Here is a 14,815-nt window from a genome sequence, read left to right on the forward strand (position 1 = left end):
CGAAAGACTAGGTGTTATGAAAATCTGATAATTTGTAATGGTTTTTGAAGTTATATAGTGTATTAATCAATCTTTCGAACAAAAAAAGTTTTATAAAGTTTTTAGTTTGACAAGTTAAACCAATACAATTATAGGGGATTTTTAATTTTATTTCCCTAGTCTGTGAGTAGTCTGTGACTGTGAGGAGTCGACTCACGACTGTGGCTTCGATTGGTAACTTTGCGGAATGGCGAAATTGCCAAAAAATATTGCAGAATAAATTAAGTGACTTATAAGTCGTTTTTCTGCGGAATGACTTTTCTTTAGTATTTTTTTAAGCAAAAACGCAGTCTGCATTTTTGTGTGTATTTTTTCATTACGCGGATTTTTGTTGATTGGCAAAAAACCTGCGGAATTGTGTTTAAAAACGTAATTCCGTCATTCCGCAGGTTACCAATCAGAGTCTGTGTCTTTCTTGTCCACTCAGCTCGTGTATTCTTACTTCAGTTATTTACGTATTTTTATATCTCACACAATATAAATTATATAATAACAATGGAGTTTTTAGGTTTTTTTTAATTTCGTCTGAAAATTTTATTTAAACTTTAGACGATAGAATGGAAATAAATAATAGATTTGAAAACAATGTTGTCGAAAAACAAGATTTTTTGGAGATAAATCCTTTTAGAAAATGCATAGGAAATTAGAATTATAATTTAGAAAATCTAAATACTGTAAGGGATCAAAAGATTCAAAACCCGAAACTGATACAGTACGGACAAAAACTTGAGCCTCATATTGGACAATACCCAAACCAAACTTACAAATCTATTTATTTTCTAGAGATCTTTCGATAGCAGAAACCTCCTATAACAATGATGACATTCGTGATTCTATAAACTTAAGTTTTGATTATTGTTAGCTTTCTTCATAAGTCGAGATATTTATTATAACTGTCATAGACTCATCGTTGTAAAATCTGGAGACTGGAGACACGCGTTGTTTTTTTTTTTTTTTGTGGGTAAGGGTAACAAGGGTTAAAAGCACGCGTTGTTGACGTGAAGACATGGACATTTAATCTTATATTGGCCTATAGTTTTCGGATAGTAAATAATCATGATCGATATTCATGAACTAAATTTTTATTTTGTCATCCAACAGTAATATGTTGCTTGAAGAATATATTTTTTCGATCCATTACGTGAAAATAATTCCCTAACAAGTTTAAATACTCAGTTGTTAGTTTTAACTTTTAAGTAGTTCTGAACCACAAACGAGGACGTCTCGTCTAAAAACCAGTACGTTTCATAATGTTAAAAATAAAAAAAGACGTTTCATAAATGTTTGGACATCTTGATATTATTTCTAATAGTACCATATTTTGTAAATGTTTGGACATCTCGATATTGGTTTCAAATATTTCAACATTGGGTTCAAATATGTTGAATGGATACATAGAAACTTCGGTTTCGGTATCAGGAACACGATCTTTAAAAAGAAATTTGAAGACGATATTATATTCTGATAAAAAAAATATTTTCTGATATTATTTTTAGTGTCTGCACATTATTATAATATAATACAAAAATATCGTTAAACCAAGTAAAATGGATGTGTGTTTCTATGTAATATTTTCTTTAAAAAATATTTGTTTTTTTTAGTTGGCTTGTTAAAATAGATTGAATTTTAAATTATGAGATATTATTTTTTGTCACAAAATTTATTCTTGATTTTATTTGACAAAAATTATCGTTTTGTAAACATTGTTTGTGTCACAAAGATATAATTTCACCTTGCAAATGTAATTGTTAGACAAATTTCATGTATGACTTTTTTTGCAGAGCTCATTATTTATTTTTATTTTTTAATTTAAGTCATCTTCATCTAATTAACATTATATTAAGTAAAACTTATTTTTACATATGAATTTTTTTTAATTTGTGTCAAATATATCAAAACAACATTTTGTGAATTAATCAGAAATAGTATTTCCTATTTTTGCTCTTATCGTCGTTCGTGTTATTACGTACGCTAAATAGCATGAGACTTTTATTATCAAAAGTTCACATAATGGATGCATAAGGGTCACGAAATAGAATGACGCTCTGATGTTTGTGGACATTTATGAAATTCTTATATTCCTTTGAAGAAAAGGCTTATATTTCTCCATATTTTCTGCTTTATCTTGAAAGTGGGCAGTAAGTGATTTAAATAATTCATTAATCTTGTTTCTGGTTTAAGATATATAAAACCAATAATCGTAAGAATTTGTTAGCCAAATATAATATAGAAGTATGTAGCAATAATGAAGAAGAGATATTGTCAGTCGAAGAAATATTGAAGCATTTCTTTTTTTTTTTTTAAAAAGAAATATTGAAGCATGTGGGTTAGTATGATATAAAGCAAGTGTATTTTAATTAGTATGGTCCAATAAAAAAAAAATCAGATCGTTTCTACGTATGCGTATGTCTATACTATACAATTGCAAATTTCCAAATTAGGTATTTGATGTTCCTTTCATTTTTTAATATGTAGCCTAGCTCACGTATGACATTATCAATCCATGTATAAATGATGGATTAAACACGTAAAATAGTTGACAAAAAGTTCATATAATGACACCAGAACAGTATTAATGATTATAAATATTTGTTTAGATTTTAAATGTAGATAAGATAAGGAGTGTAATGGTGTCTAGTCTACGACATTGGACCGACCATGGTCTACCTCTACAAATGAATTATTCTTTTCAAAATGCAAAGAAAAAATGTCAATGATTTGTGTCCATAGCTCGATGTAGATCATAAAGTAGGTTAGGGCATGTGTCACTGAGTAATATTTTTTCGTGCACTGAAACATAATTAATCCATTTAATTTCATTTTTCTTTTAAGATGAAAAGCCTCAAATAAACCCAAAAAACGAACTTTTTTTGTGGGGGTTAAAGTGAACCTTTTCCCCTTTAATCAATTAATCAATCATGTATATTACTGAAAATTACGATGTCAATAAGTACATAAAAGTATAAAACTAATATTTTTTGTATATTATAATTGACGAAATGAAAGACATTAATGTATATGTTTCAAAGTAACGGTTTGTTTGAAGATCAGTCAAAATGATAGCACGGAAATTCATGGAAAAAAATGTCTTAAGTAGATTATAAATTTGAAGTATGGGTTGCAAATTGCAAATTTTATTATGCACATTCGACAACACACACATCAAAATCAAAACATACTCTCTCTAAGATTAAATTCAGATTTGACAATGTTGTCACAAAAGTAGAAACCAATAAATTACAGATTCTGATCCATAAATACAGTACAATTATGAAAGACTGAATAGTGAATAAAATAATGAAAATCAATTACTCCTAGGGAAAATAGTGCATGCACTAAAGCGAATTCAAACATTGTCTTCTCACTGTTGAAAAAAAAAAAAAAAAAACATTGTCTTCTCACTATCTCGAGAAACGTACAAAATTATAAACTTACAATCTCCTCTTTCTGCAAGCTTTTCACACAACTGTGAGAAAGTATATTAATATTTGGCCCACCTTTCTTTATGAAACAATAAACCAAAAAGATTTAATGAAAAACCAAATTTACATTACAGCTAATAATAATTAGCAAGGACAGACTGCTCTGCGTGTAAATAAAAAAAATTCAAATAAACAGAGAAAAAGACAGAAAATGGCAAACGCCAGAACCAGCAGAAGAGTTTTATTTTTTCTTTGTTTTATTTTTTTCATGAGCTGTAGGGTTCCGATTAATATTTTTATTTTCTTTGAAGTTTGGAATTTATAAGCTTCAAATATCACACAGAGAGAGAAAGATAATAGAGCTTCTCTCCTCCACAATCACTCTCCCTCTCTCTCTCCTTCTTCTTCTAGGTATTTTGGATTTTCTTCCTTCTTACTATGTAAATAATTGTTTTTTTTCTATCTTATTCTTCATCTTGTGTGTAGTTCTTGTTGGATTTTTTATGTTTTCCTTTTTGGAGTTTTGTTAGTAAAAAGCAAGCCTTAAAGCTTCTTGTTTCATGTTTGAAACGAACAAGAACAAAAAGTCTGGTTTTTTATGTTCAGGTTTCAAACAAACTCTCTCTCTCTCTCTTCACATCTCTCTTGGGTTTTGGATCTTATTATCTTCTTTGTTCTTCCCACAAGTAAAGAATTGTCTCTTGGGTTGAAGCCAAAATTCAGGAAAGCTAATTAAAATAGTTATAGAATTATGGGTTTCACTAATTTCTTGGATGTTTCTGATTAAATCTTCTCTTTGCTAGTTTTCCCACTACTCTTTGTCTGTTTTCTCTTATACACATAGATCTGAACAAAAAATTGCATCCTTTTTGTTTTGTTTACTTCTTTTAAGGTTTTTATTTACGGATGATGATGAACAAAGATATGTGGCTTCATCATCAACAACAAGTGGAAGAAAACATGTCCAATCTAACATCAGCTTCAGGAGATCAAGCGAGTGTGTCTTCAGGAAATAGAACTGAAACTAGTGGTTCCAACTTCCATTACAACATTAATCCAAATCAGCAGCAAGAACAGTGTTTTGTTCCACAATCATCTCAGAAGAAGAAGAGAAACCAACCAGGCAATCCGGGTAACTATTTCTTTTTATAAAAGATCCAAACTTTCTTGATTTTTTGGACGTTTTCATTCTAAATCATTTTGATGTTATACCGTCATCGAAAATGTTTTTGAAAATTATGGGTCTTCGAAAAGGGAATATTCTTTTTACCCTTTTTAATCTTGTCCTCTTTCTCATCTCTATTATTGAAATGGGCAAAAACCGAAAGAAAAAAAAATCCAAACTTTATTAGTTGTTTGTTTAAAATCCCAAAATTTTCTGATATGGGTTTCGTGAAATGTTTTTTTTCTTGGTCCTTCTTAATTTTTTACTCATTGTCTAATGGAAAACAGCAAACCCACTAAGTGTAGATTAATGTTACTATATATTAAGCAAATCTCAAGTAAAACCTAATAAAAATTTTGGACTTTGATAATGGTGTTTTTTCTTGACTTTTCAATCAGACCCTGAAGCAGAAGTGATGGCTTTATCACCAAAAACACTAATGGCAACAAACAGATTCATATGCGAGGTCTGCAACAAAGGGTTCCAAAGAGATCAAAACTTGCAACTTCACAAGAGAGGACACAATCTACCATGGAAGCTTAAACAAAGATCAAACAAAGATGTGATAAGGAAGAAAGTTTATGTGTGTCCAGAGCCAAGCTGTGTCCATCACCACCCATCACGAGCTCTCGGAGACTTGACCGGAATCAAGAAGCATTTCTTTAGAAAACATGGCGAGAAAAAATGGAAATGTGATAAGTGTTCGAAGAAGTATGCGGTGCAATCAGATTGGAAGGCTCATGCTAAGACTTGTGGCACTAAAGAATACAAATGTGACTGTGGAACTCTCTTTTCTAGGTAAAACCGCATTTAATTTTATTCTAATATATGCATTTTGATGAAATATGTGCATTCATACTTAAGTCTAAGGTTACATATTTTAAAGGAAAATACAAGAGTGATGGTGATGAAACTTTAGATGTGTGGTGTAATGTGAAAATGAGTGACACATATAGTATATGGTACTATCTGTTAGGATTTGAGTAGTTTCATTTAATTTTGAATAGGACAAAGGCGTTAATTAATTAAGTAGCTCAAAGAATCTCCATTTAAACAACTATTTATTATTGTGGTACTTCTTCTTTTCACAATTTGTTGTATCCACAAATTTTTTTTTTCTTGAGTCATACTTATATAGAAAATCTTTATACGGTTGCATTTATTGCATATTGGTCCTATCATCTTATTATTCACACGTGACACACACACCCCACAAATAATACAACATGCTTTAGATGGACCTACAAACCTAAAAAAAAAATTCATTATTTTATCAATTAATTTGAAAGTATATATGTTTGGTTTTTAATGTGATTTGGTTCATGTTGCAGGAGGGATAGTTTCATAACTCATAGAGCATTTTGTGATGCATTAGCAGAAGAGAGTGCAAGAGCCATACCAAATCCTATTCTCATCCAATCTTCTTCTTCTTCCCCTTCTCATCATCATCAAACACAACAAAACATCAATTTCTCTTCTTCTTCTTCTTCCCAAAACATCATCAGCAACAATAATCTCCATGGTCATGAATTTTCAATGAAGCAAGAAGAATCACATCATCACCACTTCCAAAACATCCCTTCCTGGCTTGCCTCGTCAAACCCTAACCCTAATGTCAACAATGGTAACTTCTTCCCTCTTGCTTCTTCTTCTGCGACCACCGGAATAAGATCCAACTTCAACCACTCCTCATCTCCGGCTATGTCAGCCACAGCTTTGCTCCAGAAAGCAGCTCAAATGGGTCCAAAAAACTCAACAACTACTCCTGAGGAAGAAGAGAGGTCGTCTTCAAGGTCAAGCGCCTATAATAACCTCATCACGACTACAATGGCCGCTGCGATGATGACGTCACCATCAGAACCTGGATTCGGGTTTCAAGACTACTATATGATGAATCCTCCTCCTCATCATCATCATCAAAGCGGAGGAGAAGCTTTTAACGGTGGTTTTATCACCGGAGACGAGAAGGACGACGTCACCGTCGACGGTGGAGGAGAGACGAGGGATTTCTTGGGGCTAAGATCGTTAATGTCTCATAATGAGATTCTAAGTTTCGCTAATAATCTTGGAAACTGTATCAACAATACTTCTGCTTCAGAGCAACAACAACAACAACATAGCCATCAAGATTAGGTACTAGCATATGTATAGAGATTTTTATATAACGTTAATTAAATATATATGTTAAGTATTCTCGGAAAGATAATCATCATCACGGTGCAAGCAACGTTATAAAAAAGAAGAAGAAAAATTAGTTTTACAATTTTTGTTTCAGGGTCGATCGTCTGTTAAATTATAAGATAGTGTTTATGATTTTACATGTTCTCCAACACATGCAAAACATTAGAGAGCTCTTTGCGTATTTATGATTAAAAAATGGGTCAAAGCGAAGTCAACATATGTGTTAGTAACGCACTTCTTTTTGGTTCTCCGCACGTGCAAATGAGGTACGCGTAGGAGAATTTTGTCCATCATAAATATATAATCACATTCAAATGCTGTATATATATTTATATATTGATTACATTGACCGAAAACTTCCTCACCACATTATGTATATTGACTTGAAATTGAAAATCTTTATATTCACGGAAACCAGTATAATTAACTAAGCTTTTTCAAATAAATTTTATATTTCATTTAGTACTTAACATAAGGTATCCAATTTTATTTACAAAATCCTAAAATCTGAACTTTACATATCGATTATAGTTAAGATATATACTATAGAGGTGTCCAAGTCAAAACTGATTAGTAATCGATGAATTGAGTCATTTCTCTAAACTCTAGCTAATATGAGGTTTCTAACAATTACTTTAAAATTCTTTATTTATCATTTTATAAAGTAGTGAGTTTACTCCATACAAGGTTCACTTTATATATCTTTCTTTAATCCAAAAGAGTAGACAACTTCTTTAATATCTAATTAAGAATAAAGATTACTATTAATTAGTTAAAAATAAGAAGTAGATTGAAATTACATTTGTTTTCTTTAGTTTAATCTTTAGCACAACAACAAATGTTGCCATGACCTCTAGGACTGGCTTGGCATAAGCCAATGGTCTCCGGTGGGAAGTCAGGCGGTCCACACTGACTCCTACAGTCTGTGTTGCTGGAACATGGACCTTTGTAGACACACTGTGAAGGATGATCTCCATTCTCTCTTACATCTATTAATCACCATGATTAAACAATAGTTTAAGAAAAAAGAAAATTAGAAAGAGAAATAAGATATGGTTCTTGATTTTAGATGTGATCATTAAAGAAAAAAAAAAACGTATTACCTTTTGATTGGGAATTCACTAGGAAAGAACAAATGACGAGGATGACTACAAATTGAAGCCTTGATAATGCCATTTTGTTGATATGTTGTAAATTTCTGTGATCACTTTTTTTTTTTGGTTTAGATGTGAAGAAAGTAAAGAGCAAGAACACGCTTATAAGTACGAGAGAGATAGACAGAGTCACGTTTAATTATAAATTATTTATTGTGCTAATATATGAGATTTCTGTCTAGATAAGTTGGGTCAGATCTTTCAAAAGGTAAAAATCTTCTATATCAAAAGAAAATCATTGTATATGGTCAAATGAACTCAAAAACATTGTATCTTCAAGAAAAATGAATTAATAGATTCGGTCTGATATTAACTTTAGGAAATAATCAATGTTTAAAAAACAAGATCTGATATCAAACCGGTATTTTTGTCGAATCAATTCAGTCTTGTAAGATCCACATTACATGAACGTTTGAGTTCAAAAATGAAATCATGAAATTAGTAACGTAAGAAGTAACCAAATGCCTTAACAATGAGCTGAGTTATTGAATCTATATTATTACTAACCATAATTGAGAAACATGCTCATATTACTCACACATAATAAAACTAGATTTTTATTTAACAATAATGGAAAATGTTAAAACTGTACAAACAAAAGTTGTAATCTTTTAACAAAATCAATGACTCAATCACATGTAACACTATAAAGTGATCTTATTGGAAGTCGTTACTGTTGTTTTGTTGTTTTCTCTTCAACAGCAACTTTATACATTTCAGTGATACAAATGTATGTTATTTGTTTCCATACTGTTTCAAACTTTCCACTTTGGGTTGAAACAGAGAGGTTTAAGGAAATGAGTTTCATCAGAGACCCGCGCTTGGGTCACCGGAATTTGCTGCTACGACTCCAATTTCTTTGCCGGAGCTTGCTTCTTCTTCCGGGAAAGCAACCGAGTCGCCATTTAAGCCATCAACAATCTCGTCAATCTTCTTAAACTGGTACGGCCACTTGCTGTTGTACAGAAACTGCCTCAGATCGAATCTGTTGTCCTCTGGAGAGTAACTCTGCACCACAAAACCCCAGTGAGTTGTTTTTCTCTCGTCATGATAATCTCAAAACATGTTTCAGACGAAATTTTCTGATCAGTAGCAGTTACCTCAGCGTGGTAGGACGGTGTGAGGACAGTCATCTTGTGTCGATTGATTGAATAATACTTGAAGAAGTATTTCACTTTCTCAGCTATTTCTGCTGGGCTTAGCTTTGTTCCCCACTTGTAACATAGATTCTGCAGAATCATTACAGAACAGTTTCAGTTTCAAGTGTATCATGATTTAGTAAACTTTTTCTGAAGATCAGAACTCAAACCTTGAACATGGAAACTGGTCCACACCGGAATATCTTCCTCATTCTTCCATAGACTGAAAGCTCTTCATATGTCATTCCCATGTCGACTTCATCAAGCTGTTTTCAAAACATACGATGTCTGAATAGACGACTTCTTTGACTTTAGCTCTAGGACTCACAAAAGCTTTCTTTATTACCTGAGTATAGTCGGAACGAATGGGCTCAAGCTCGGCTGTTGGTGGAGCAGCTTCTATGTCTGCCAAGGATTGATAACCAAGATTCGTTGCAGCCCATCTTAAGAACAACCTCAGATCCTGTTTACTTATACTTCCTATGGGATTAATATCTGCTGAGCTACAATCATACTGTTTCAACCAAGAGAATGAAATTATATCAACAATCTATTGGGAATTGAGATGTAGCTGCAAAAAAGAGATATCACGAAGTCCTTCACCTTTGTCAGGTAACCACGAAGTCCTTCATCAACGTTGGAGCTACCTAGAACAAGGTAAAAGCCTGGCTTGCTATGAACCCAAGGCAAGAGAGACGCTAACATAAATGCTAACACCATTCTCATCCTTGCTTGAATGTTCTGCAACCCAAGATTCTCAACGTTTGATCCTCCATCAACCTAAACACAAAACCAACAACTTGTATCAGATGATCATACATTCGTTGTTTCATCTGTTTTGTGTAGATTTCAACTTTACCTTATACCGAGGTCGCTTGCCTGTAACCGTTTGAAATAAAGATAGAACCGCAGAGACAACGCCATCTATGCAAACATCAAGATGCCACGCACCGATCTCATCTGCCAGCTGCTTTGCACGCATTTTTGTCGCCTCGGAACTGCAAAGTTGAGATTTCAAATGCTACAAAGTCACACACAACTGTGACCAAAATTCATATCCTCGTTGCTACTGTAACTATTTACCTGTTTTCAGACCCCATAAAGACAGTGTAAAATATTCGCTTGGCAAACTCTTTGCTATCAGTAGGAAACTGTCCATTAGCGTAATTCCCAATTCGGTTCGCATCAGCTTTCACTTGCTCATCTCCATTTGCAATCTCTATACGAGAATAAAATATAAACATCAGTGGAGTCTCTTTAAGTCATTCACCTGGTTCTCCAATAAGATAAATACAATTCAACAAACCTTTCACAACAAGTTGGCACATGCACCCAACAATAGCTGCCACGGAGGAGCTGTCTGCGCCGCCAGAAAGGGGAAGCAAAAAGCCTGAAGCGCCACTTCTTCTCATATAGTCCCATAGCCAGCAAGCAGGACCAAAGGCTACTTCTTCTTGTGGAGAGTGGTACATAATCTACATACTAACAAATATTAAATTGGGAAGCTTTTGTAAATGTAAACTTGAGATCAAAAGATATAGGAAGCAGATGAAGATTGAGAACCTTCTTCGGACTGCTTAGTGACATTTTTAGGTTGAAGGACTGTGTCAGCCTATAGGGCACGGATACTGAAGATACTTTAACCTTGCAGCTTGCTTGTTCCTGGAAACTACTTATAGATCCACGAAGACTAGAAACCTTTCTCAGACAAAGAAAGCAAAATGGTCTTAAGAAATTTTTCATTCATACATAAAAAAAACAGAGAAACTAAAGTCAGAGGTTAACTGTGGGTTACCGCATCTAGATCCACTTGGGATATGATGACCTCCACGTCCTTCAAAGAGAACTGTGAGCCTTGAGCGACAACATCCCCGTTTACAACAATACATGCACATCCATCTACACTTGGATTAAAAATGGACAATCAAGATGGTCACTCACAAAAAAAAAGAGTAGATAAAATTTACTCAAAAATAACAATTTGAATCCTTCAAGTTTCTTTAAACATACCATAATATAAGCGGCCACCATCGCATCCCTGTTGATTACTATACATATATACCCCACCACGAGCGTGAGTAGCCCCCATGAAAGCATTCAAACGAATATCTAGCTTTCTTAGTTGGTGATGACTCCCACTTGCATTCATAAATACTTCGACCCCGTTCAATGCAAGCTCAGCATGAGGAGGGACTGGACTAAACAGTTCCTCACAGACTTCGGCACCAACAGCCCTGATAAGGAAATTTAATAGATACAGTTTAGAATCGCAGAAAAATCATTGACACAGTTAAAAAATGGAAGCTTTATATTCAAACTCACGTGTCGATAAACTGGATGTAACCATAGCCAAAAGGTACTGATTTCTGTGACAAAGCCTCTGAAATATCAAAAGGGAGCTGAAATTCCTCGAGCTCTCCTCTCTGCTTCCAAGCCGTGAACCACCTCAGCTCCCTGTAGTTTCCATCGTTTGCGAGCCACATTTTTGGTCGAATCATGATGATTCTTTTGTTCATACAGAGAACCTGACAATTATACCGCTCTGCTCCTTTAATCACAGGCATTCCTATGCTGCACAATATTCCATCCGTCCAATCACCAAGCAGCAATTCCTTCAAACACTCCCACCTGAAAGAACACATTATTTCGACAGGAACATTAGAACAAATGTGTTGAACACGATCCGAGAACTTAATTGCATTTTATTGAAGTGTTTCGACATCAAATGGAAACCAAAAAGGAGAAGGCATACGCGTGAGTGACGGTGTCTAGCTCCAAGAAGTGATCCTCGCAGCCATAGCCAGTGACCTCGAGCTCGGGTCCAAGCCTGATGACAGCACCGGCAGCCTTAGCCTCGGAAATAGAAGCCTTGATGTTATTCATGTTGCATTCGAATTCCATGGCCCATTGGTTCAAATTACACGTTGCGACCTTCAACAGCCTCATCTTCGTCGGCTAAGTAGTGTACTCTACATCAGTTCAGTTGGAAAAGACAAGATGAGCATCTGAAGCAAAACAGATATATACAACATCTACCCAATAAATCAGTTTCAGTATTGTCTCTCGCGATTTTGCTTGATTTTCACAATCTCAAATCGGATCACATCCAAAAGTTTGAGCCTTTAAAGTTTTCATACAGAGAAATGAGGATACCCATAAGCCTAGAGAAATCAAAGACTCAACTACGAAATAGCATTAAATTATAAACAATCGAGAAACCTTAAGAGCGAAGAGTCTGCGAAAATCCAGAGTAGAAGAGAGAGGGAATGCTCGTTATCGTGGAACTCTCAGGGCAAGATTGGGAGTGTTCAAATAAACCACAAACCGGTCGGCGAAAGAACGGAGAAGAAAGCGATTCGTGAGTTTCTCCGATTGTTTATTCACAAACCGAAGAAGAGAAAGTGAGATAAAGTAGCAAACAAAATTCTCAGGGAATACACAAGTGACGCATACGCTCTCCGGCATCAATGAATTTTCATTATTTACTGTATTGACCCCAAACTTTATATTTTATTTCTTTCTTTTCCATATAATTTTCCTCGTTGTTTTGCGTTGGCCGGTTATTTGGATACCAGAACGCGAACCGAATTACGAATTTCGACAGTTGAATCAGAGCGCTGACTCTAACAGATCAGGGTCACGACTATACGTCACCGTTTTACGGGTTTGACAATACGATGTCGTTTAAGGGGGCGATCAACACGAGGCCTTTTAATACAAACGTCGTTTTTTTTTTCCCAACAAACAAAACGGAAGTCGTTTTAATTCTCCCTTTCTCGGCGATAGTGAGATCGGAAAAGGAGGAGCAATGGATCAGTTCTCGGGAGGAGGTAATTGGTCGATGATCCAGAACGTGCAGGCGCAGGGTAACTACGGTACACCTACGAATCAAGAACATCTATTCCTCCAGCAACAGCAGCAACAACAACAGTTTCATCATCAACAACAACAACAGACGCAGCAGCAGCAATTCCAGGCACCACAACAACAAGAATTGCAATTCCAGCAATTTCAACAACAACAACAATTTATTCAACAGCAGCAATTCCATCAACAACAACAACAGCGTCTGTTACATTCTCCTCCGCCTCCGTCTTTGCAATCTCCTCCTCCGCCGCCGCAGACGGTGGTTCATACGCCGCAATCGATGATGAATACTCCTCAGCAGCAACAACAACAAATGGTGCACACTCCGCAGCAATCGGTGCAGACTCCTCAGCAGCACCAGTCGTTGGCTTCTCATTTCCATCTCTATCCGGTAAGAATCCAAAAATTATAAATCAATCGATTTCTTCTCGGAGTCTAATTTCTGGGATTCTTCGCAGCTGGTGGAGAAATTGACCGATGCGATCGAAACTGGAACACGAGATCAGAATTCTGATGCCCTGGTTTGTTTTCTTTAATCTCTTTATACACGAAAATCCCATTTTAAAGGTTTGTTTTTTTTTATTTTTAGGGTTCTTGGATGTTGAATTGTCTGGGGTGAAAATTGCAGGTGGCTGAGTTGAATAGCCATTTCGAGAAGTGTCAACAGCTGTTAAACTCGATTTCTGGATCTCTAGGATCTAAAACTATGGTAAACAACACTAGCTTTTAACATTCAAATGAGATTAGGAACAAAGTTTGTCTGGTTCTGTTTGGTCATTGATAAGTTTGGCTTTGCTTACGGATCTTTTGTGTGTTTAGACTGTTGATGGCCAAAAGCGAAACTTAGAAGAAAGTGAGCAATTGCTTCAACAAAGAAGGTTAGCAAAATTGTTACAAGATATCATATTCTACTTGACCAGATTGATATTTGATCTTACTTTACTTGTCTTCTTAAATTTTTGGTCAGGGATTTGATTGTGGAGTATAGGAAATCTATTGAAGAGCTAGTGAAGATTGAGCCTTAGTTCCATATTTCTCCCAAGATGTTTTGAGTATTCATTTACTCTTACTCTGCAGTTTTTGCTGCTAAAGACCAAGAATTGTAATCAATAAACCAATTTCACAGAATAAGAAGTTTTTTTTCTCTCTTTCTTTCATCAAATTACAATATACGACAAGGATATCATGTGTTTGTCTGCATCAACACTTAACAAATCTTTTGACTGTAAACGTACAAGACCGCTTCTATACTCTTGGCACCTGCGACAAAAACCAGTGCCTCTATATGAGACGTACTTTTGAATTCCTCTCACCAACACCAAAAAAAGGAAGAGAGGTCAATGGCTTTGGCAATCAAGTAGACAACAAAAAAGAAGCCAATATATAGAGGATTTCTGCCATGAGAAAGATGCGAAGGATAAGTTTAATGAAAAAGCAAGCTCAAACGTTTAAAGAGAAAAGCGTAGAAAGTACCTTAAAAGAGTCATAAATTCATTGAATCCAAGAACAACTAAGGCAACCATTGCCCATGGAGGTGGCATCCAATTATTATTTCTTCGGTTAGCTTCCTGAAACTCAGTGTAACTCCACTCAGGTTAGATACACTAGATATCCCTGAGTGAGAAAAAAAACAAGGAACTTGCAGGCATGCAGAAGTGAGTTAAGACTCAGACTTGGGTTTTAATACCACTCAAGGGGAATATAAAAATCATGTCAAAACATGTTTGAAAGCATGGGAAAGCATACCTGCGCAGAAATGGCCTGTGTAACGATATATTGTGTCTCATTCTTGAATTGTCTTCCACAGTGATTTACATTGAACAGGTGTAATTAGAGTCTTTGTTGGTG

General features: G+C 34.9%; 3 protein-coding genes across 4 annotated transcripts; 2 read left to right on the forward strand and 1 right to left on the reverse strand.

Moving 5' to 3' along the window:
• The first annotated feature begins 3,665 nt into the window (after positions 1-3,665).
• On the forward strand, positions 3,666-6,858 carry LOC18010644 (protein indeterminate-domain 7). 2 transcript variants are annotated; one of them, XM_006392627.2, is made up of 4 exons: positions 3,666-3,872; positions 4,354-4,593; positions 5,025-5,424; positions 5,958-6,858. In XM_006392627.2, the coding sequence occupies exons 2-4, from the start codon at positions 4,368-4,370 to the stop codon at positions 6,757-6,759; spliced, it is 1,428 nt and encodes a 475-aa protein (XP_006392689.1). In that variant the 5' UTR covers positions 3,666-3,872; positions 4,354-4,367; the 3' UTR covers positions 6,760-6,858. The 2 variants fall into 2 exon arrangements, with proteins under 2 accessions (XP_006392689.1, XP_024006293.1); XM_024150525.1 differs by lacking the exon at positions 3,666-3,872 and adding an exon at positions 3,947-4,067.
• Positions 6,859-8,593: 1,735 nt separating this feature from the next.
• LOC18011481 (glutamine-dependent NAD(+) synthetase) lies at positions 8,594-12,526 on the reverse strand. Its single transcript, XM_006392629.2, has 14 exons — positions 12,320-12,526; positions 11,853-12,069; positions 11,423-11,728; positions 11,111-11,334; positions 10,896-10,999; positions 10,664-10,798; positions 10,407-10,575; positions 10,184-10,319; positions 9,960-10,098; positions 9,704-9,880; positions 9,447-9,614; positions 9,271-9,366; positions 9,062-9,190; positions 8,594-8,969 (listed from the first exon to the last, which is right to left on the reverse strand). The coding sequence occupies exons 2-14, from the start codon at positions 12,044-12,046 to the stop codon at positions 8,769-8,771; spliced, it is 2,178 nt and encodes a 725-aa protein (XP_006392691.1). The 5' UTR covers positions 12,047-12,069; positions 12,320-12,526; the 3' UTR covers positions 8,594-8,768.
• A 320-nt stretch (positions 12,527-12,846) lies between these two features.
• On the forward strand, positions 12,847-14,115 carry LOC112082855 (mediator of RNA polymerase II transcription subunit 9). Its single transcript, XM_024150452.1, has 5 exons — positions 12,847-13,358; positions 13,426-13,488; positions 13,596-13,676; positions 13,787-13,845; positions 13,935-14,115. The coding sequence occupies exons 1-5, from the start codon at positions 12,909-12,911 to the stop codon at positions 13,990-13,992; spliced, it is 711 nt and encodes a 236-aa protein (XP_024006220.1). The 5' UTR covers positions 12,847-12,908; the 3' UTR covers positions 13,993-14,115.
• The last annotated feature ends 700 nt before the right edge of the window (positions 14,116-14,815 follow it).

This window comes from Eutrema salsugineum, unplaced genomic scaffold, assembly GCF_000478725.1.
Source record: "Eutrema salsugineum unplaced genomic scaffold, Eutsalg1_0 scaffold_7, whole genome shotgun sequence".
Classification (NCBI taxonomy): domain Eukaryota; kingdom Viridiplantae; phylum Streptophyta; class Magnoliopsida; order Brassicales; family Brassicaceae; genus Eutrema; species Eutrema salsugineum.

Coding starts and splice junctions, on each gene's coding strand:
- LOC18011481 (XM_006392629.2), bottom strand. CDS start 12,046: ATGAGGCTGTTGAAGGTCGCAACGTGTAATTTGAACCAATGGGCCATG. Junction 9,191..9,270: donor GACCAGTTTCCATGTTCAAG/GTTTGAGTTCTG, acceptor ATGATTCTGCAG/AATCTATGTTACAAGTGGGG. Junction 8,970..9,061: donor CACCGTCCTACCACGCTGAG/GTAACTGCTACT, acceptor TTTGTGGTGCAG/AGTTACTCTCCAGAGGACAA.
- LOC112082855 (XM_024150452.1), top strand. CDS start 12,909: ATGGATCAGTTCTCGGGAGGAGGTAATTGGTCGATGATCCAGAACGTG. Junction 13,677..13,786: donor CTCTAGGATCTAAAACTATG/GTAAACAACACT, acceptor TTGTGTGTTTAG/ACTGTTGATGGCCAAAAGCG. Junction 13,846..13,934: donor CAATTGCTTCAACAAAGAAG/GTTAGCAAAATT, acceptor ATTTTTGGTCAG/GGATTTGATTGTGGAGTATA.
- LOC18010644 (XM_024150525.1), top strand. CDS start 4,022: ATGTTTGAAACGAACAAGAACAAAAAGTCTGGTTTTTTATGTTCAG. Junction 4,594..5,024: donor AAACCAACCAGGCAATCCGG/GTAACTATTTCT, acceptor CTTTTCAATCAG/ACCCTGAAGCAGAAGTGATG. Junction 5,425..5,957: donor TGTGGAACTCTCTTTTCTAG/GTAAAACCGCAT, acceptor TTCATGTTGCAG/GAGGGATAGTTTCATAACTC.